Source organism: Piliocolobus tephrosceles, chromosome 17, assembly GCF_002776525.5.
Source record: "Piliocolobus tephrosceles isolate RC106 chromosome 17, ASM277652v3, whole genome shotgun sequence".
In the NCBI taxonomy this organism is placed as follows: Eukaryota; Metazoa; Chordata; class Mammalia; order Primates; family Cercopithecidae; genus Piliocolobus; species Piliocolobus tephrosceles.
This window is the reverse complement of record NC_045450.1, coordinates 14,840,249-14,861,898: the sequence shown is the minus strand read 5'-3', so window position 1 is coordinate 14,861,898 and position 21,650 is coordinate 14,840,249. Positions and strand designations below refer to the sequence as shown.

At 48.4% G+C, this 21,650-nt stretch overlaps 2 protein-coding genes across 4 annotated transcripts in view; one reads left to right on the top strand and one right to left on the bottom strand.

Annotated features, from left to right (window-relative positions):
- Window positions 1–3,843, top strand: part of PDXDC1 (pyridoxal dependent decarboxylase domain containing 1) — a 60,029-nt gene extending 56,186 nt beyond the window's left edge. Inside the window, exons 22-24 of the mRNA XM_023189717.1 lie at window positions 680–784; window positions 1,250–1,482; window positions 3,678–3,843. Coding sequence (XP_023045485.1) covers window positions 680–784; window positions 1,250–1,482; window positions 3,678–3,737 — 398 coding nt within the window. The 3' untranslated portion in view covers window positions 3,738–3,843. The remainder of the gene's footprint in view (window positions 1–679; window positions 785–1,249; window positions 1,483–3,677) is intronic.
- NTAN1 (N-terminal asparagine amidase) lies at window positions 3,034–21,424 on the bottom strand. 3 transcript variants are annotated; one of them, XM_023189718.2, is made up of 10 exons: window positions 21,229–21,424; window positions 13,491–13,593; window positions 13,349–13,414; window positions 12,937–13,045; window positions 9,807–9,880; window positions 6,928–6,981; window positions 6,383–6,436; window positions 5,293–5,390; window positions 3,732–3,845; window positions 3,034–3,379 (listed from the first exon to the last, which is right to left on the bottom strand). In XM_023189718.2, the coding sequence occupies exons 1-10, from the start codon at window positions 21,307–21,309 to the stop codon at window positions 3,200–3,202; spliced, it is 933 nt and encodes a 310-aa protein (XP_023045486.1). In that variant the 5' UTR covers window positions 21,310–21,424; the 3' UTR covers window positions 3,034–3,199. The 3 variants fall into 3 exon arrangements, with proteins under 3 accessions (XP_023045486.1, XP_023045487.1, XP_023045488.1); XM_023189719.1 differs by lacking the exon at window positions 13,491–13,593; XM_023189720.1 differs by lacking the exons at window positions 13,349–13,414; window positions 13,491–13,593.
- Window positions 21,425–21,650: the final 226 nt, after the last annotated feature.

The window sequence follows — 21,650 nt, the reverse complement described above, 5'->3', positions numbered from 1 at the left end:
AGGGAAGCAGCTCCCCGCTCTCTGCAACTGTTGCCACCGTGAGGCCATCAGGACGCGCCTGCTCAGCCGTGCAGACTCTCAGGGTGCTGTGTCTTGGGCATTTTGATTCAGGGTTAATACTTCTTGTCTTCACGTGTGTTCTGCGCCAGCAGAGGACGGCTTTTGCAAGTGGCAAATGCAGACTGAAGCATGGAGCGCTGGCACGGTTTATTCTGAACCAGGCAGCCAGCAAGCGTTCCAGCCGCTGGAATGTGGGGAGGGTGTTAACAGTGTGTGACTCCTTTCCTGTTCTACCGAGGAAATAATTTCCTACACTCGAGCCCCTTCCTTCATTCTTCCCCAGGAAACCATGACTCCATTGTCATGAAAGCAGAAGATAATCTGATTTCTGATCTCCCAAGCCTTAGCCTTCAGCAGAGGCGCCCACTTCTTGTGGCTACAGTCTATTTCCCTGTTGGGCCTGGCTCCCTGGGTGCGCTCATGCGGCACTGCTGGTGAGTGCTGGCAGTGCTGGCCCTGTGAGGCGGCTCTCTCTAGCTCAGCACATTCATAAGTGCTCTTGTCTCCACCGGTCTGTGGCAGGCTCAATGGCTGGAAAGAGGTTATTGGGGAGCAAGGCTATGTGAGGGCAGGTGGTGTCTTCCAGGGCAGCCTGTGCCTGTAGTTTCCTCTCCCGCAGGCTCTCTGGAGTCCACGGAACCCATATACGTCTACAAAGCACAAGGTGCAGGAGTCACGCCGCCTCCCACGCCCTCGGGCAGCCGCACCAAGCAGAGGCTTCCAGGTAAGTGCCCCCCCACGCTGAGTTCAGGTATTCCTTTGTTTTCTGGGTTCTTGAACTCGAGGTCTGTTTCTCTTCATTTAAGACCAGCTACCGCCATCTCTCTAACCATTTTGGTGGCTGTGGAATTCAGCCTTGAAGAAATCCCTCGGTAGCATGCTAAGGGGAATTTGGGGTCTTCTTCCCCAACTTCCCCCCAACAATGAAAGATGACATTGTCACTGTGGTGTTTACCCTCCTGCGCGTTTCCTAATGAAGATGACCTGGAGAGTTCCCTGGCCTGGGGAGCATGTTGGTGTCACCCTAGCAGCTCTCAGTTTTCTCATCTCCTAAAACACCTCAGAGCCGGTAGTTAAGATTTCTGCTGAAGCCGTGTCCAGAAGTAAAGCAATTATCTGTTGCACAGCCAGCCTGTGTTGCGGAAGTCTCCTCCCTGAGCCTCGGCGCGGTCTGTCTGCCCTTTTGTAGGCCAGAAGCCTTTTAAGAGGTCCCTGCGAGGTTCAGATGCTTTGAGTGAGACCAGCTCAGTCAGCCACATTGAAGACTTAGAGAAGGTGGAGCGCCTGTCCGTTGGGCCGGAGCAGATCACCCTGGAGGCCAGCAGCACTGAGGGACACCCAGGGGCTCCCAGCCCTCAGCACGCTGACCAGACCGAGGCCTTCCAGAAGGGGGCCCCGCACCCAGAAGATGACCACCCACAGGTAGAAGGAGCGGAGAGCTTAAGATAAGACTCACTGTGTGGTTTGAGACTGTACTGAGTATTGTTTCAGGGAAGATGAAGTTCTATTGGAAATGTGAACTGTGCCACATACTAATATAAATTACTGTTATTTGTGCTTCACTGGGATTTTGGCACAATTATGTGCCTGAAAGGTAGGCTTTCTAGGAGGGCAGTCAGCTTGTCTAACTTCATGTAAATGTAGAACCAACCAGGAACTTTTTCCTAAGTTACCATAAACGCTTTTTATTCACAAAAAACACTTCAAGTGTCTACTACTTGGACCCTTGCTCTGAGGTTGCACATGGCAACTTTTTGGTAAAACAGCTTTTCATTAGCATTCTCCAGGTTCTCTGCGACACTTCAGAGGTGAGACTGGCCGTTTCCTTTGCTGTCGGTGTTAGTCGGTCTTTAGTATGATCAAGTTGAATATACAACGGGACTGCTAGGCTTCAAGGAAAGCAGTGTTTGTGGGATTGTAAATAAGAGCATCAGAAACCCTCCCCAGCTACTGCTCTTCCTGGAGACTTAGTAAGGACTGTGTCCACTTGAGCTGTGGCAAGGCTGCCATCCAGCCTTGTCTTCTGCCACAAGCCCGCTTCTCCCTTTATATACTGTTTGTAAAGAGAAACTATGTAAAGTCTCCTCCTGACCATATATTTTTAAATACTGGTAAAGCTTTTAAATTGGCACGTAAGTACAGACTGTGCTCATTTCTGTTTTGAAAACCCAATAGATGCTACCCTTAAGAGCCTGCTCTTCCGTGTGCTGCATAGCACCCACCTGGGTTAAAATCTGAAAGCAAGTACCCCTTTGACTTATCTCCCACTGAAGCTTCTGCAGCTTCTACTGCCCTGGCAGCTCACCTGGGCCCAACTCAGAAACACGAACCAGCAGAGCACTCTCATGCTGATCCAGCCAGGCTCCCTGCTTAAGTCAGTAGAAGCTCACTCACACTGCCTGTTCCTACTTTTCCGAAGTACTGCATCACTTCGGAGTAAGTAATGGCCCCTGTGCCTTCTTAGTCCAGCAGAGTCAAACTTTTGGGAGACCTGAAAATGGGGAATTCACACCGGGTTTCTGAACTGCAGTATTGGAAGCCTCAGTTATACCATATTAAGCCTATGAGTTGATGGGATTTTTGACATTTGGCACTTGTTATAAATGCAGGGTTTTTTGTGGTTTTTTGTTGGTGCAGATGATTAAAGTCTTCCCTATTTGGTGCAATGAATTATAGCAGATAAAATGGGGGAGGGATAAATTATCACCTTTAACAAAATTACATGTTTTTATATATATTTGGAATTGTTAAAACTGGTTTTGCTGAAACATTTCACTCGAGATATTATTTGAATGTTGGTTTCAATAAAGGTTCTTGAAATTGTTAACAGTGAATTCAGTTTATAAATGTTATTACAAAAGACTTACTTACTGATAGACCAGTGGGAGGTAGGGTCTCCTCTGCCCCTTGTTACCGACCAAAAAAAAGCTGGACATCAACTTTTTAGTAAACCAAAAAGTTAGTCTCAACAAATGCCTTTGCCAAAATAAGGTTTTATTTTGAAAGTCATTTGAAAGACACTGAGGAGGGAAGGAGGCCTACGACCCAACGGATGTAGGTTCCCAATCTGGATTCGTGCCAGCCCCACCAATGGTCTCTGTCAGGCCAAAAAGGTGCTTTCTTTGGTAATTCCTGTTTTTTAGCTTCCTGGAGAAGAGATCTTTTCCCACAAGCCATCTTCATTTTTTTTGTAGAGTAGGGCTTTATTTCCAGGAAACAGTGTGTTAGTGGGAGATGGGTATTTTTTTAAAAACATCAAGGTAGATCTAATATGTTCAACAAAGTGAGGTGGCTCAGCCAGAGGCGAAGTAGAAAGATTCTGAAAACACAAGATGGTGGGCATGAGAGAAGTCACCTTGCTGTCCCCTGCTTTGATAAAGATGTCAAAGTATCTTTGTTCTTGGACACAAATATATATAGTAAAATACATAAGAAATGAGGTGGCCTGGATTAATAAGAAAAAGGTGAATGCTTCCTGCTTTACCCACACACATTTCCATCCAGGACTCGACATATCCCCAGCTGATACACAAGTTAAATGGGGTCTGTCAATGGCATCCAAAAAGTAAAAGGGAAAGCAGCTATGACCTGGTCTAAACCCTTTTTTTTCCTTACAGATGGGGAAACCAGGGTCCAGAGATTTAAGACTTACCCAGCCTGTAAACTCTCACCTCTAGTATTTGCTTGTCATCTTGCTGCAACCAGAAATCCACATGTGGAAATGGCGTCCAGGAGTACGGTCCTATACGAAGTTGTTCTGTCTCTGCGTCGTAAATGCTAATCATCTAAAAAAGAACGTGTCAAGGATAGAATTTGAGGAATGTCACCCACTTTTCAAACCCTCCCAGTAACGCAAGCTCCAATGTAGTCCTTTCATGCATTTCTCTGCATAAGCGTCTTAAAGCCTGTCTGAAATAACAAAAGTGCCAGCTACTGAACACGTCCCGTGTGTCTGCTGCTGCACGCTGTGGGGCATACACATGACTGCTGAGTGCCAACAGCAGTCCCACAGGACAAGGGTGTTTTTCCCATTTGGGGTGAAAACTTGAGGCTCAGAGAAACGGGGCCCATTTCCCAGGTCACGTGTCCAGTAAGCCTCAGAGCTGGGCCTCAAACCCAGGTGCGTCTGACTGAAGTCTGTGTTCCTCATTGCCTCATTATTTGTACCCCCAACAACTGACTACCTTGCAATTTAAAAGCATACAGCGCCTGCCGCCCTGTCTCTGAACTGACACAAGACCAAGGCGAAAAGTCTGCACAGTCTTAACATTTCTACCACCACTCCTAAGAGAAAGATAGGAGGAAGGTGAACAGAATGGCTCCTAAGCGTCTGGAGTTCCCCCTCCCTGGAGAGGGAAAATGCAACCTTTACCCCATCAAAAGAAAGCAGCTAATTTGCCAAATGATCCATTCCTTGAATTCCCAAATTTGCCAATGGCAGCCTCAGCTTACCCAGCAATATTCACTTTGGTAACTGAGACTGAAATATGTTCTGAATATCAAACTAAACTAGGCCTGTTACGCTCCTTGAGAAGTCCTAAAAATGTTAAAAGGGGTGGCAAAACAAATCGCTCTGAATCCAAACACATTTTCCTGTGAAAACATCAGCATTTCATAAATGAGAAGATTTCTTTGGGGTGGCCTGAATATGATTTCTGTTTTTTCACACTTTGAGCATTTTTAAAGCTTTCACGCATTCCTCAAATGGCATATAGACCTTGAGTTTTCTGTTTTCTAACTTTTAAAATTACAGTGTTATTTAATTAAGTACGCTAAGGGAATCAGACTTTAATTTGATCATTATTTTGGGTTAATTAAATTGTTTCAGCAAATTGCTCTTTGGTGACCCGGTCCAAAAGAATGCCTAGTCCCGAGTGCAGAGGGGGAGAAACCTCCACTCCTGCGTCCCAGGTCTCCTCTCTTTGTAGGAACTTTATAGGAAGGCTCTTACGAAGTAACAGAAGTTTGTTCTCTTTGAATTCAGATTCTTGGGTTCACACATCCCTCCCACACCTTTTAGGCAGAGAACTGGAGCTGATGACCTCAAGATGTTCATTACTATTTTGAGACAGTGTGGGGAGGTATGTATGTATGTGCTGGTCCCTGCTAACTGACAACTGTAAACAAGCTGACATACAGCATACACTTTTCTAAGATCCAGAAAACTTAAGGCCTTGATATTTGATGCCTTTTTTTCTTTTTACCCGTTAACAAAGATGATTTCAAACTCACTGGTCCTCCTGCTAAAGTCCGCGCGGCCCGCAGCTGCTCCTCTGGACCCCGATCTTGAAAGGAGGCTCTGTAAATCTCTGCGGTCTTAATATTGACAGCTGTGAGGGACAACAGGATGACTCTGAATTGACAAAAGACCAAGGCGAAAAGTCTGCACAGTCTTAACATTTCTACCACCACTCCTAAGAGAAAGATAGGAAGGTGAACAGAATGGCTCCTAAGTGTCTGGAGTTCCCCCTCCCTGCAGAGGGAAAATGCAACCTTTACCCCAAGAAAAGTGCGGGGAGGCCCGAGCTGAACTCGGTGAGATTTTATTCTAAACCAAGAGCTGCTTTCCACATGGGAGGCAGCCATTCCTTCAGTTGGACACGTAGCAAAACCTCTGGTCAACCCTACTGGTGTACAGCCAGGGGTAGGTTGGTGAACTGTGATCGTTCTGTTGGAATCTTCACAATTTAGTATTTTATACATACAAGAAATTACAGAGAATAGAACAGTGAACACCGTGTAACTACTACCCAGCTAAATCAATCAGGTATCACCGATACAGCAGAAGCTCTCTGAAATACAGCCGATTCCTCGCCTTTTCCTCAGGAGTCCTGGGGCCGTCAAGCAGGGAGCATGGTTCTAGGTTTTCTCTAGCCTGAGTTTTACACTTTGGAGGACTTCTGTTCTCAAGCAAAACCTTCCTCAGTTCCTGACGTATAGAAGGATTCCAGTGCCTGCCTTCCTCCCGCAGAGCACTGGCAGGAGAAAAGCGCGCCTGGCCTGGGGTGCTGGGGAGACAGGGAAACAAAACCAGGCGCCCTCCCAGCTCCTGGGAAGGGTGGGCAGGGCCTGTGCTTTCTATTTGCTACCACGTTGCTGCTTCAAAGTCTTAAAAAGTGAATGTTACCTCAGTTTTGTAGGTAAAGCTTAGAGAAGTTAAGCTACTTGCCCAAGGTCTCACAGCAGATGTTCGCAGGAGCTGGGATCTGAACCCAAGCCTGTCCCATCCTGACAGCAGTGGGGTCATTAGTTTGCTGAATTAGACTTTAACCGCACATGTGACCAAGCCTCCAACCCATAAAAAAAGATGCACACTACTTACCAATGCCATATATTATTGGAAAGTGGTTTTCGTTTTCTTCCCGGTCATTTAATTCTACAAAATAAAAATGTTTAAGATACACTTTTTAAAGAAATACCAAACAATTATTTTTACTTTGTATAATGAAGGCCAAGAAGGAGCTCCTCAATGCAGAAAGGAGGAAAATTCCAGAAAATGAAAGGGATTGTGGCCCTGTTTCCCTACCCTGTCCCAAGGCAGGGGGGTTTATACTGAACAAACTGGCAGCTGCAGAATTGGTCCCCACTCCCCCCACCTGCTCCGTGCACCCTGTCTGCCACACAGGCGGTAGCTCCTCTGAGATCCAGTGCCCTCCTTCCTGGGAGACGAGGGGGCCGCATTGAAACTGAGGCTGGGCAGATGGTGACAAGGGCAAGGGAAAGGCCATCCCACCACAGGAAGAGCCAGAACAGATGCTGGCCAAGCCGTGACAGCAGTGAGTGCCAGGGCTTGGGCCCACTGCAAGGCTGGGGGCAAAACGGTCCTGAGACCCACATCTTCACTTTGGGACAAATGGCAGAACTTACCTGTCACACACAATGTCACTAAGTGAATGTCATCTTCTTGCCTGTCAAATTCACCTACGATGAGAAGTTCAAGACTGGATGTCAGAAAAGTTCCTCTAGTTACCAGAACAAACTGCTGAGCAAGCCAAGGACAGGGAGGGACGGCAGCCAGCTGAGTGTGCTCCACCCCACACCCACGCCCAAGCCCAGGCAGCCACAGCTTGGCCTCTGGGGCCAGACTCTAGGGAGCTGACACCACAGAACCCTGACCGCCAGAAGACCCGCATTCTCAGCCTCAGGCCCAAAGGCGCCTGGGCTGAGCCTTCCCATTTTTCTCTTCATTCTGAGAGTTTTGTGGGGACCCATGGATTCATAAGATTTTTACTTTTCTCCTAAGTAAACTGTTTTCCTCATTATCAGAATTGTAAAAACAAAAACCTGGCCACTGTAACAGATTTGAAAAATACAGGAGAACATACAGAAGTCGGTTTTTAATGTCCATAATCCTAGCACTGTTAACAGTGTATTTTCTTCCATATTTTTCTGTGCTCAGCAGAGCTGACCATAAAGACAATTTTACTTTTTTTTTTTTTTTTAAGATGGAGTTTTAGGCCCTGTCACCCAGGCTGGAGTACAGTAGAGCGATCTCTGCCTCCTGGGTTCAAGTGATTCTCCTGCCTCAGCCTCCCAAGCAACTGGGATTACAGGTGTGCGCCACCACACCCTGCTAATTTTTGTATTTGTAGTAGAGATGGGGTTTCACCATGTTGGCCAGGCTGCTGGTCTTGAACTCCTGATTTCAAGTGATCCACCAGCCTTGGCCTCCCAAAGTTCTGAGATTACAGGAATGAGTCACTGTGCCCAGCCGACAATTTTATATCCTGATTTGCTTGTGCACAGGTATTTTCCCATGTAATTTTCACCTTTACGTGTTATTTTTTAGCAACTACATAATTATTATTCTGGTAACATTAGATTTCCTGTTACAAGTAATGTGCTGCTCATCTTCACGCTCAAATCTCTATGCACATTTCAGATTATTTTCTTAGCATGTATTTCCACAAGGGGAATTACTGCGTCAAAGGATATGAACCTTTTATTTATTTATTTATATATTGAGACCGAGTCTCGCTCTGTCACCCAGGCTGGAGTGCAGTGGTGCGATCTCAGCTCACCACAACCTCCATCTCCTAGGTTCAAGCAATTCTTCTGCCTCAGCCTCCTGAGTAGCTGGGATTACAGGCGTGCACCACTATGCCCATTTCGCTCTTGATGCCCAGGCTAGAGTGCAATGGCATTATCTCAGCTCACCACAACCTCCACCTCCCAGGTTCAAGCAATTCTCCTGCCTCAGCCTCCCAAGTAGCTGGCATTACAGGTATGCGCCACCATGCCCAGCTAATTTTGTATTTTCAGTAGAGACGGGGTTTCTCCATGTTGGTCAGGCTTGTCTTGAACTTCTGACCTCAGGTGATCGGCCTGCCTTGAACTCCTAAAGTGCTGGGATTACAGGCAAGAGCCACCACGCCCGGCCTAATTTTTGTATTTTTAGTACAGACAGGGTTTCACCATGTTACCCAGGCTGGTCTTGAACTCCTGATCTTAGGTTATCCACCTTCCTCGGCCTCCCAAAGTGCTGGGATTACAGGCGTGAGCCACCGTGCCCGGCCGAATATGAACCTTTTTTAAGAGTTAACTCATGGCGAGACCCTGTCTCTACAAAAAATTTAAAAATCAGCATCCTGGCTAACATGGTGAAACCTCGTCTCTACTAAAAATACAAAAAATTAGCTGGGCACGGTGGCGGGTGCTTGTAGTCCCAGCTACTGGGAAGGCTGACGCAGGAGAATGGCATGAACCCGGGAGGCGGAGCTTGCAGTGAGCCAAGATCGCACCACTGCACTCCAGCCTGGGTGACAGAGCGAGATTACATCTCAAAAAAAAAAAAAAAGAATCAGCTGGGCATGGTGGCATGCACCTAGTCACAGCTACTTGGGAGGCTGAGGAGGGAGGATCACTTGAGCTCAGTAGGTTGAGGCTGCAGTAAGCCATGATGGTGCCACTGCACTACAGCCTGGGCAGCAGAGTGAGGCCTTCAGTCATGATGCCAAATTGCTTCCTGGACAAGCTGTACCATCGTATGAGTAAGCTTACCTCACAGCCTCGTGGTTAGTCAACACACAACAATGTCATCTTTGTTTCTTTCTTTCTTGAAAATATTTGCTAATTGAGGCCAGGCACAGTGACTCACACCTGTAATCCCAGCACTTTAGGAGGCCGAGGCAGGTGGATCACGAGGTCAAGAGTTCACAACCAGCCTGGCCAACATGGTGAAACCCCATCTCTACTAAAAATACAAAATTAGGTGGGTGTGGTTGCTCACGCCTGTGATCCCAGCTACTCGGGAGGGTGAGGCAGGAGAACTGCTTGAACCCAGGAGGCAGAGCTTGCAGTGAGCCGAGATTGTGCTACTGCACTCCAGTCTGGTCAACAGAGCAAGACTCCGTCTCAAAAAAAAAAAAGAAAGAAAAAGAAAAAAACATATTTGCTAATAGGGAGAAAATGGTATCATCAGTGTTTTAATTTTCTGCAGATTAAAATGGACATTTTTGCCAGGAGGGAGGGTGGCTCTGTTTTCACACAACCGAGGGCACTTACTGTTTTGGAATGTGTCCGCTGCTGTTTTAGTAGAAAATCTTGTCTCCAGCCCTGCTACCCTACACATGAGCTCCATGCATTCAGTCTTTCTGTGAAATTCCAAGCGGAGCCGTCTGTTTCTCTATGCTGCTCCAAGTGGGTGTACCCTTCTTAGGTTTTGTACTAGTTGGGATTTTTAACCCAAGCAAATAGGGGTACATATTTGTGTCCAATTTGGGGGAAAGAAAAAACAATGAACTTACTAAGAAGTTGATGAGTGAGTTTTTGTGACAACTGCCTGTCGTCACTGAAGCCTCCAACGAGGTGCACTTCCAGCCTGGCAAAGAGATGGGACAGGGGTCAGAGGCCAGAAGATGACACCGGTGTGTGCACTGGTCTCACTTTGAACTTTCATTCTCAGTTTCTGTGAACCCTTGCTCTAGAGCAGAGCTTCAGGTCATCTTCGTGCCACGGCAAAACAAAATACCTGCAGCACACGGCCAAGGCCAATGGCAAGCTTCTGGGGACCCTGCCCAGGGGCCCTGATGACTCGCGATCCATATCTGAACACAAACGTGATGCCGCCTCCATGCACCAGTGGGGAGCTCTGCTTTAGAAGAGTATGGGCACAGGACGGGTGCAGTGGCTCACACCTGTAATCACAGCACGTTGGGAGGCTGAGGTGGGCGGATCATTTGAGGTCAGGAGTTCAAGACCAGCCTGGCCAACATGGTAAAACCCCATCTCTACTAAAAATACAAAAATTAGGCCAGGCGTAGTGGCTCACACCTGTAATCCCAGCACTTTGGGAGGCTGAGGCGGGCGGATTGCTTGAGCTCAGGAGTCTGCAACCAGCCTGGGCAACTCCATCTCTATTAAAATACAAAAAAATAGAACTCCATCTCTATTAAAATACAAAATAGAACAGAAACTCCATCTCTATTAAAATACAAAAAAAAAAAAAAAAAAAAAAACAGCTGGCCGTTATGGCATGCACCTGTAGTCCCAGCTACTTGGGAGGCTGAGGCAGGAGAACTGCTTGAACCCGGGTGGCAGAGGTTGCAGTGAGTCAAGATCGTGCCACTGCACTCCAGCTTGGGCTACGCAGTGAGACTGCATGTCAAGGGAAAAAAAATAAATAAATAAAATTAGCTGCTGGGCATGGAGGCGCACCTGTAATCCCAGCTACTCGGGAGGCTGAGGCAGGAGAACTGCTTGAACCAGGGAGGTGGAGATTGCAGTAAGCCGAGATCGCACCACTGCACTCCAGCTCTGGGCAACCGAGCAAGACTCTGTCTCAGGGGAAATAAAGAAAGAAAGAAGTTGGGCGTGGTGGTGGGCGTCTGTAATCCCAGCTGCTCGGGAGGCTGAGGCAGGACAATCACTTGAACCCAGGAGGCAGAGGTTGCAGTGGGCCAAGATTGTGCCACTGCATGCCAGCATCGGTGACAGAGCCAGACTCTGTCTCAAAAAAAAAAAAAGTTTGGGGCCAGGTATGCTGGCACATACCTCTATTCCCAGCTACTCGGGAGGCAGAGGTGGAAGGATTGCTTGAGCCCAGAAGTTTGAGACTAGCCTGGGTGACAGGGTGAAACTCTGACTCTAAAACAAATTAAAAAAACAAAACAAAACTGAGCAACTGCCTCTTGGAAGCCCTCCTTAGGAGTCACACTGCGCATTAGCACAGTGAAGCTCTGAGAAGTCCTGCGAATGAAAAAACCCAACTTTGTTGAACCCAGTGTTTCCCACACTCATATACTACCCCCTTTTCCAGAGCCCGTCAACCGGGGGAATTCATGCTCGGCAAAGTGTTGCCAGACTTCACGCTGCCTTCTGAGACACACAGTCTTCCTAAGGGATGAACCAGAACCTTGGATGTACCCAGCATAGGGCACAGCCTCAAGGGGCCTCCTCATAAACTCCGAGTAGTAAGGAGAGCTGTGCCCACCATGGCTTTGCTCGCCACTGGGCCACGAGGTTTGCCTCTGACTCCCTAAGTGATCACAGTTGTTCTACAACAGATCAGGAAGAGCTGACAAGCATGTTCTGAGAACCATGGAGCACAGTGTGTGCCAACATAATGACACTGATTATGTCCCCCTGCTGGGGACAAGGTGATAGGCAAATGAAAATACCATTTTGGGTCTGCATGGGTCACATGCTCATGAAGTTAGCCCAGCCTGGGCACAGACCACAGAGGTAGAATTTAGAATCGATCACTATTGACTAGCAAAACTCTCCCAGAGAACTCTTTCCTTCACTCAATGGCTGCCTTAGACTTCAAATAAAATGAGAGCAATGCCTGCCAGGTCTACACAAAGGGCAAGGGGAGGGGACAGGTGTGTGAACAGTGGACTTGACAGCAGGCCTGTGTCATCAGCCTCCACTTTAGCTCCTGTGTGCTCCAGCATGTTGGGCCTCATTGCCTGTCTGTCAAATGCAGGCAGCAGATACTTGACTGCAGGGAGAGAGGATAGGTGCTGCGGGGGCAGCCAGGCTGGAGGCTGCTGCTTCTCTAGCAATCCGTGGGAAACTACCAATCTGCTAGAATTTAAAACTGCACCCCCGCCCCCTCAGCTGAGAGGATCACTTGAGCCCAAGAGTTTGAGACCAGCCTGGGCAACATGGCAAAACCCTGTCCCTACAAAAAAAAATAATAATAATACAAAAAACTAGCCGGGAATGGTGGTGCACACCTGTGGTCCCAGCTACTCGGGAGGCTGAGGTGGGAGAATCACCTGAGTCTGCGAAGTCAAGGCTGCAGTGAGCTGAGATCACACAACTGCGCTCCAGACAGGGCAACACAGCAAGACCCTATCTCAACAACAACAGAAAGAGAACAAGAAAAAACTACAGGCCTCGCCCCCTGACAGTCCCCACATCTTCCTGGCCTCGTTTTCTCCACAGACCACCTCACCACCCAACACCCCCTCTTGTGTACAGTCTCTCGGCTTTGGAATACGAACACCTTAGGCCAGGCTTTCTGTCTCCTCTTCACTGCTGTGTCCCTAGAAGCTACAAGGGGTAGGTGAGAGGAAGCACTTAACAAGTAACTGCGGGAGGAATAACTGCACGAAGAGCTACCGCACCCGGGAGAGAGGAGAGCAAAGCGACCTGAAAATCGCAAACGCGACGTTCCTAAGAGGACATCAAGTTCAAAGTCAAGCCTTCCACCTCAAGTCCGGCACGGACTCCTTGCCTGTGCCCAGCACCCACTCATTCACGCAACCACTGCTGACACAGTGCCCACGTCGTGCCAGGTTCTGTTCCAGGGGAACGAGGCAGACACAGCAGTGGTGGCATCCTGTGTTCCCCTAACAGCTTCCACGGCCACGTCCTGTACGCGACGGTTCCAAGATCCCAATTCACCTATGAGAGCAGCGTGGATCTCACCTTCCACATTGAGCGTGGTCGGAAAAGGATTTTATGGAGTTCATGATCAAGGGGACCTCAGCTTTGGTGTCGGTTCCGTCACAATGTGTCAAGCAGGTGGCCCCATTACCTGAAGAACAAGGGTGAAAGGACTCAAGTTATTCCTGATGCGAGCGCAGTGCGCAGGCTGAGACTCCGCCTGTCCCTCTGGACCGCCTCGTCTTTGAATATCCTGTAGGGGAAAAACGGAAAGGTCTGTGCTGCCCAGCCAACCCAATCTGACCAGGACACCAGGGAGACACCATGCAGACCAGAAAAAAGGTAAGCGGAGTCCGCTTCCAACAAGACACCAGGAAACTCAACGCGAGAATTTCAATGGTCCCAAAGGTTGGGTCAGGTTAAGTAATGGTTTCCTTCACCTCTCTCATCATACCTGTGTGCCTCAGGACCACAATGTGACAAGTAGTGGCATCATCAGAACCCAGAATGGAGATGGAGCCTGTTTAAAAAAGAAATAAAATAAAATATCCAATAGCCTTTTGGGATAACGCCCAATGCACTGCTTCCTAACCTACCATCCTTTGGGGAGGTCACTGCAAGCTCTCTTTGCTGAACATACAGAAGGCCCTGGGGTCCCACTGGTTGAACAGACTGACCTCTGAGAAGTCTGGCTCTTTCCTGTTTAATTAAAAAAAATAAAATAGTGATGTAAATTAGTGAGGATGGAAAAACTAAAGATGTGGAGAGAGCCAAAGCGGGCTCTGGTGGGCAGCACGGTAGTGTGTCGAGTGTGTTAGCGGACAGACAGGCTCAAAGAAAAAGGCAGCAGCCACGGTCATTCGGAACAATGCAGAGAAAACGATGAGGTTCTGCGCAGGGGTTTTTTTAACTTACGAAATCAGATGTCATAGTAACCTATGAAATGAGATGCAAAAATCCTTTTACAGTTTTTTTTTTTTTTTTTTTTTTAAAGAGACAGGGCCTCGCTATGTTGCCCAAGCTGGTCTTGAACTCCTGGGCTCAAGCAATCTTCCTGCCTTGGCCTCCCAAAGTGCTGGGATTACAGGCGTGAGCCACTACACCCGGCTATCACAGTTCTTTACTAAAGAGTGTGAGACTCTTCACAATTTAAACAGAATCAGATTACACAGGAATAGTGGATGGATGGCTCTGAAATCACATCCCCCCTTTTTCTTGGAGACAGTCTCTCTGTCACCCAAGCTGGAGTACAATTTCAACTCACTGCAGCCTCTACCTCCCAGGCTCGAGCGATCCTCCCACCTCAGCCTCCTAAGTAGCTGGGACCACAGGCCTGCACCCCCACACCCAGCTGATTTTTATACTTTTTGTAGAGATGGGGCCTCCCTATGATGCCCAGGCTGGTCTCAAACTCTTGGACTCAAGTGATCCACCCGCCTTGGCCTCCTACTATGCTGGGATTACAGGCATGAGCCACCATACCTGGCCTCCTCTTTTTTTACCTTAGTCCCTAACCTAGTCATTTCAATTCTGGAAATCTGTCCTAAGGAAATAACTCAAAATGTGTTCATCTCTGTGTTATTTGTTCTGTCTTTTTTTTTTTTTTTTTTTTTTTTTTTGAGACAGATGGTTGCTCTGTTGCCCAGGCTGGAGTGCAGTGGCATGATCTCAGCGCACTGCAGTCTCCACCTCCCAGGTTCAAGTGATTCTCATCCTCAGCCTCCCCAGTAGCTGGGATTACAGGCAGGCGCCACCATGCCCGGCTTTTTGTATTTTTAATAGAAACCGGGTTTCGCCATGTTGGCCACACTGGCATCAAACTCCTGGCCTCAAGTGATCCGCCCGCCTTGGCCTCCCAAGGTGCTGGGATTATAGCATGAGCCACCGTGCCCTGTCCCCTGTGTAATTTGTAATGGGGAAAAGCTGGGACCAACAATGGTAAAGGTAAGTACATTATGCACAGAACCAAGTCACAACCACTAACTACACAGTCATCAGAAATGAAAACTACGGGAAAAAGAGTTTCGAAATGCTTATTGAAAAGCAAGCTATAGAAGTATAAAAAATGTTTTGAAGAGCTATAAATGTGCCGTTAATATGACAATGATTAAATGCTTATACCCATAGAGAAAAATACTGGAAGGAAATTTCACCAATACAACCACGGCTGTGCCAGAAAGAGCAAACATGAGTGATTTCCTGGTGCTGCTGTCCTCTCTTCTCTCAATCTTCTATCACATAGTTATTAGAATATAAAAACCAAATGGATAAGGCAAATTTACGAAAGATATGTTTTTTTTTTTTTTGTTTTTTTTTTTGAGATGGAGTCTCGCTCTGTCGCCCAGGCTGGAGTGCAGTGGCCGGATCTCAGCTCACTGCAAGCTCTGCCTCCCGGGTTTATGCCATTCTCCTGCCTCAGCCTCCCGAGTAGTTGGGACTACAGGCGCCCGCCACCTCGCCCGGATAGTTTTTTGTATTTTTTAGTAGAGACGGGGTTTCACCGTGTTAGCCAGGATGGTCTCGATCTCCTGACCTCGTGATCCGCCTGTCTCGGCCTTCCAAAGTGCTGGAATTACAGGCTTGAGCCACCGCGCAGGAAAGATACGTTAATACTGTCAATAATCTAATTGAATATTTGTACAAACTTATTTAGTAAGCTTGCAAAAAAAATTAAGTGGTTAAAAATTCAAGTGGTTAAATTATTTAATGAAAACTTTTTCTAAAATGTTAAAGTGATATCACACTACAATGTATCATCACTTCCTTCTTCCTTGCACCAAACTCCTGGATGAACAAAATCTTCCTCAAATGTCTAGGCAACGTATGTATGTATTGCCTACACGGGAGGACAGTTTTGCAGTCTCAGTCTTCTATCAACTTCCTGCCATTTCGCATGAGTGGTCCTAATTTAGGTTAGTGCTCCCTTAAGAAAACATAAGAGCAGCTGGGTGCCATGGCTCCCAACTGTAATTCCAACACTTTGGGAGGCTGAGGAGGGAGAACGACTTGAGCCTTGGAGTTCAAAACCAGCCTGGGCAACAGGAAGATCCTGTCTCTACAAAACAAAACAAAAAATTAGCTGGGTGTGGTGGCGTGTGCCTGTAGTCCCAGCTACTCTGGAGGCCCAGGTGGGAGGATCACTTGCAGCCAGGAGGTGGAGGCTGCAGTGAACCATGATTGTACCACTGCACTCCAGCCTGGGTGAGGGACCAAGACCCCGCCTCAAAAAAAAAAAAAAAAATAAGATTAAACTAAAAGAAGACATGTAATAAACGTAACGATCAGCTTGATTACTTGCACGGCGTTTTCTTCTGTTTATACACTTCCATCAACCGGAAGGAAGGTGTCAATGAAAATGAGACAAGCCCCTCAATTTAAGAAACAAACTAAAGATTAAATAAACTGCAGTGTAAAATTAGATTGGCAAGACAGCCTTGCTTGCTCCAGAAGTCAATGAGAAACGGGTGTGACTGACTGCGCACTAACTCGGAACACCTCTACAGGTGAAAGCCCCTCATTCTCATTCCACTTCCTACCTCACCTTCATTCACAATAACAGGCGAGAATTCAGAATTCCCTCGATTACTCCTGAAATACTGACCTTCTACTTTGCTCTTGGAGGGGAGGGAAGGGGAGGGCACGGAGGCGAATTTTTAACACTCATTTTCACAATTAGGTCACCACTCAAAAGCAAAGCTATTTGTGAGAAATTAATTATTCCTTTCACAGAGACCAGAAAGCATGTCTCTCTTCAACACAGCTCCTATGATTTCCCGAAGAAATAAAAGCAAACATTATCGGAAGAGAGAAAGCCAGAAAACCAACGCAGCAGACTACTTTGCTCTATTTTTTAATTTCTTTTTTTAGACAGGGTCTTACTGTCTCCCAGGCTGGAGTGCAGCGGCAAGATCATGCCTTACTGCAAGCCTCTGGCCTCAAGCAATCCTCCCACCGCAGCCTCCCAAGGAGCGGGGAGGTACAGGCGAGAGCCACCACACCGGGCTAATTTTTGTATTTTTTGTAGAAATGGCAGGTCTCCCTGTGTTGCCCAGGCTGGTCTCGAACTCCTGGCCTCAGATGATCCTCCTGCTTCAGCCTCCCAAAGTGCTAGGATTACAGGCATGAGTCACTGTGCCCAGCCTCTACTTTATTTTTAAGTTTTTTTTTTTTTTTTTTTTAAGAGACAAGGCCTCACTCTGTTGCCCAGGCTGAAGTGCTGTGGCCCCATCATAGCTCACTGCAGCCTCGAACTCCTGGGCTCAAGCAATCCTCCCACCTCAGAGTCCTTTGGAGTAGCTGGAACCACAGGCGCACGCCACCACACTTGGCTAACTTTTGCTCTTTTAAGTAGTGAAAAGAGTTTAGCCAAACTTCCCTTCTTTGGAAAAACACACAGTCCTACTTTATAAATTCATATACAAATAGTCCCAGTTTTCTTAACCTCTAATATTCTCTAGACACTAATATTTGCTTTAAAAAAAAAACTTTTCCCTCAGTCCCTCATCCCTATTTTCCAATTCCTATTCAATGGCAGTATTCTCTTAACCCAGTGACCAGCAGATTTTCTGAAAAAGGCCAGACGGTAAATATTTGGGGTTCTGCAAGGCCGCGGTCCCTGTCACAATTGCTCACCTCTGCTGTTACAAAGTGAAAGCAGCCACACAATACAGATGTGGCTGTGTTCCAATAAAACTTTATAGGTGACACCGAAGTTTTAATTTCAATACAATTGAACATGTTACAAAATATTATTTTGATTTTCAACCTTTGAGAACTATAAAGACCACTCTTGGCCTACAGGCTATACATAAACAGGGTCTGGCCCATGCATGAGCTGTGGCTTGTTGACCTGTGTCTTAGCCAATCACCGAGCTGTGACCTAGGGGATGATCATGCGGCCCTCACCCCTGCTGTCCTGTTTGTCAATTCTTCCTTTATAAACAGGAGAGGGGCATGAAAGTGATTTGTGAACCGTAAAGCACAATGCTATATAAGAAATTCTGAGGCCCAACACAGTGGCTCACGCCTGTAATCCCAGCACTTCGGAGGCCGAGGCAGGAGGATCACTTGAGGTCAGGAGTTTCAGACCAGCCTGGCCAACATGTTGAAGCCCCATCTCTACTAAAAATACAAAAATTAGCCGGGTATGGTGACGGATGTCTGGTATCCCAGATACCTGGGAGGCTGAGGCAGGAGAATCGCTTGAACGTGGGAGGCAGAGGTTGTGGCGAGCCAAGATCGCGCCATTGCATTCCAGCCTGGGTGACAGAGCACGGCTGCGTCTCTCAAAAATAAATAAATAATAAAAGCAGGAACTAAGCTATGCTGTGAGCATCTTGTAGACTCTATGGAACTGTATCACCCAAGATGTTGCAGGACTGGTTACCGCGTACCCAGTGACTGGTTAAGAGTGACTAAGGGAGGGCTCTAAACAGCTCTGGCCAAAGGAACTTTCTACAGGGATGGTCAGTCCATATTCATACTGTCTCATTAGGAGCCACTCTGTCTGCTCAGCACTTGAAATGTGGCTACTGCTACTGAAGAACTGAGTTTTCAATTTTTGTCTAATTTTAATTGATTTTTCATTTAAATCATAAGTAACTACATGGCTCGTGGCTACTGCACTGAATAGCGCGGCTCCAGAGTTAAGGGCAGGCTGCCAGGGTTCCAATCTTGGCTTCACCACTCCCAGGATGTGGGGCCTGGGGCCAGTTTCCCAGCCTCTCTGTGCCTCACAGTTCTCATCTGTAAAATGGGAATAGCAGTAACTCTTGCTGTGGTGCTTGGCAGCTTCCACTGTATTACTGTTATTGTTATTTGCTAGTCACAGCTACACACACGCTTCGAACTGTTGGTACTCCATACTCAGAACACGTCGTTACATGAAAAAGACACATGAAACAACATATAGCAAGCTATCATTGTTTAAAAGCAAATTATATACAAAGAAAAACCTCCATTAGGACTTTCACCAAACTGAAGAATGGTTGTAGTCATACATTACTTTTTTTCTTCTCTATATTATTATATTTTGCTTTCCTACAAAGAGGACACCCTGCTTTATTACATAAAAATAATCCAGGCCAGGCAGAGTGGCTCACACCGGTAGGTAATCCCAGCACTTTGGGAGGCCGAGACGGGCAGATCACTTGAGGTCGGGAGCTCGAGACCAGCCTGGCCAACCACGGTGAAACCCCGTCTCTACCAAAAATAAAAAAATTACCTGGGCGTAGTGGTGTGCACCCGTAATCCCAGCTACAGGCTGAGGCACGAGAATCACTTGAACCTGGGAGGCGGAGGTTGCAGTGAGCCCAGATTGTGCCACAGCACTCCAGCCTGGGCCACAGAGCAAAACTCAGTCTCCAAAAAAAAAAAAAAAAATTCCAACCTTTAATGTCTCCCTATTGCTAAGTAGGTGAAAAGTCCATCTAAGCCCCTTGGTCATTTGGTCATCTGGGTACAACCCACCTCTGGAGGTTTCCTTTCCATGTGTCCCCTCCTCACCCTGGCTGCTCTGGGGAAACTGGCCAGGCCACCCACCCACTGAGCCCTTCCCCTCCTGCCCACCGCGCCCCAGGCGGCTTGCCCGGCTGCGATGCCTTCACCCTTCTTTTCAAATCTCTCTCGTGCCTGCATCCTTCTTCACTTACACGGCTGCAAATCAAGGTGATCGCCCCCTTCCAAAGTTGCTGTAACACAAACTGGTCCCCAGTACACAGTCTTTCTAAGACATGTCTTCTTAAATAGTCCAAAACCTTCCTTCCAGAGGAGCCGCCCCGGTATGTCACCAAATCCCCCTCCACACTTAAGTGTGCAGCCCGGGACACCCATCTAACTTTCTATCACGAACATTTTCAAACAGACATAAAAGTAGAGCGTCCCCTAAATTCTTCAGGCTGCTGAAATTATTTTTCCTTCGTGAGTCCTACTCCTGACTTCGCTAGTTAACAGGACAGTGACACAATGCAAGGATAAAATGACACACCACCACACCTAGCTCGGTGCATGTTGGCTAACAGACGATGGTCGGTCCTGAAATGCAAGCTGAGAATCACACAGAGCTGTCTTCTCCCGTCAGTAAGTACTTCTCACCCTTCAGATCACGTTCAGGGGTTATTTTGTGCCCTCATTTATGCAACACATCTTTACTGAGCACCAATTCTATGCCAGGGACCGTCCTACGCTCTGAGGATACAAAAGTGAGGATACTACTCTTATCTGCCTTCAGGAGGCTTACATTCTGGGAACAGATCAAATAGAGAACGAGCAAACAAAATAATCACAGACTGTACAGCTGTGACAGATGAAACCTCTAAATGCCTTCCCCAACCTCACACACTTGCTCAGGCTCCTGTGCTTCACATCTCAGAGTGAAAGGCGACGCTTTTTCTTTATGGCACTTAACAGTTTACAGTATCTGAGCCTTCTTCCATCAGAAACCATTCTCCCTTCTAGACTATAAACACTCCGAGGGTAGGGACAGTGGTAAGTACGGTGCCCAACAGATATTAGGGGCTCGATACTTGATTCTCAAATCAACGAACTGATTGAGTCCCCTTTAACAGGATCTATGGCGAGTAGGACGTTTGCCTCCCCCGCTCCACGCCCCGCTCTTTTTAAAAACTAAGAACCCCCTTGCCAACAGCCCCTGCAGAAGCGTGGACAAGAGTTGAGAGATCTATTTGAGCACAAAAGCAAAAAAAACAAACAAAACCCGTGCATCAGGGCGTGGTCCTATGGCCCAGCTGGGGAAAGCAAGGCTCTCTCTTTCGGCTAAAAATAACTCGGCGCCCTACGCCCCGGGAGTAGGGGAGAGAGGAGGAAGGAATAGGGGTCCCCGCCAAGATTCCCCGGCCCAAACGCTCTCCGAAGCCCGCCCTGGAATAACAACCTCCTGCTTCATGGGGACGCAAGGACGAGGCAACGTTCACCGCAGGCTGCCGGTCCCCGAAGGCGGGCGGCCGGATTTGCCTAAACGGACCGGCCCCTCTGGGGGCTGCAGCCGCCCCGTCTGGGAATGAGGGTCCCGGCGTGTCCTCAAGCCGCAGTGCTGTGCGACCTTGGGCAAGTCACCTAACCTCTCTGGGCACCCGTCCCCTTCCCCGTCAGAGAGTGGCTTCCGCGGCAGTCCGCTGAAGTCTCAAGAAGGCAAAAGCTCCCGGACCCCTCAAGGGGAAGGCGCGAGCCAACAGCCGGGGCTCCGGATGTGCCGACAGCGCCAAGTTTCAAGTCTGTGTCGCGTGAGACGGGCGGCGGCGGGGTGAGGAGGACGCTCGCCCGCCCTGCAGCTTCCCCTCGGGCCCGCCCCGAAGCCCCGTGCCGCGTCCCGCTCACCTCCAAAGGCGGGTGGGCTCGGACGAGGTCCCCAGCGGACTGCGGCAGCCGCACTCGCCTCCCCTCGACGAGCAGCGGCATCGCGGAGGCGGTCGCCCAGGCAGGCCCAGGGAGGCGGCGGCCCCCGCCCCCGCCCCCGCCCCCGCCGCCCCGGGCCGCCCGCCACCCCCGCCCCTCCGGCCGCGCGTCCCGCTTCGTCCTGCCCCGCCCCTCCGCGGGGGCTGCTGGGAAGTGGAGTCCAGGCGGAGGCGGCGCTGGCCGAAGAGTCTGGAGAAATTCTGGACGGGGCCGCAAGGCCTAACGGGAAATGTAGTCCAAAGCCAGGAAGCGGCCCCGGAAGCAGCCCGCGGCCCGCCTCCTCCGCAAGGGGCGCTGGGAAGTGTAGTTCCAAAAGCGTGGGAGTGAAGGAGGCGGGGAAAGGG

What these genes read in the sequence shown, in the direction of transcription:
- NTAN1 (XM_023189718.2), bottom strand. Translation starts at nt 21,309, where the DNA reads ATGCCGCTGCTCGTCGAGGGGAGGCGAGTGCGGCTGCCGCAGTCCGCT. An exon ending in AGTGACCTCCCCAAAGGATG is followed by an intron (nt 13,415 to 13,490) that starts GTAGGTTAGGAA and finishes TTTTTTAAACAG; the next exon opens with GCTCCATCTCCATTCTGGGT. An exon ending in TGTGGTCCTGAGGCACACAG is followed by an intron (nt 13,046 to 13,348) that starts GTATGATGAGAG and finishes CTTGTTCTTCAG; the next exon opens with GTAATGGGGCCACCTGCTTG.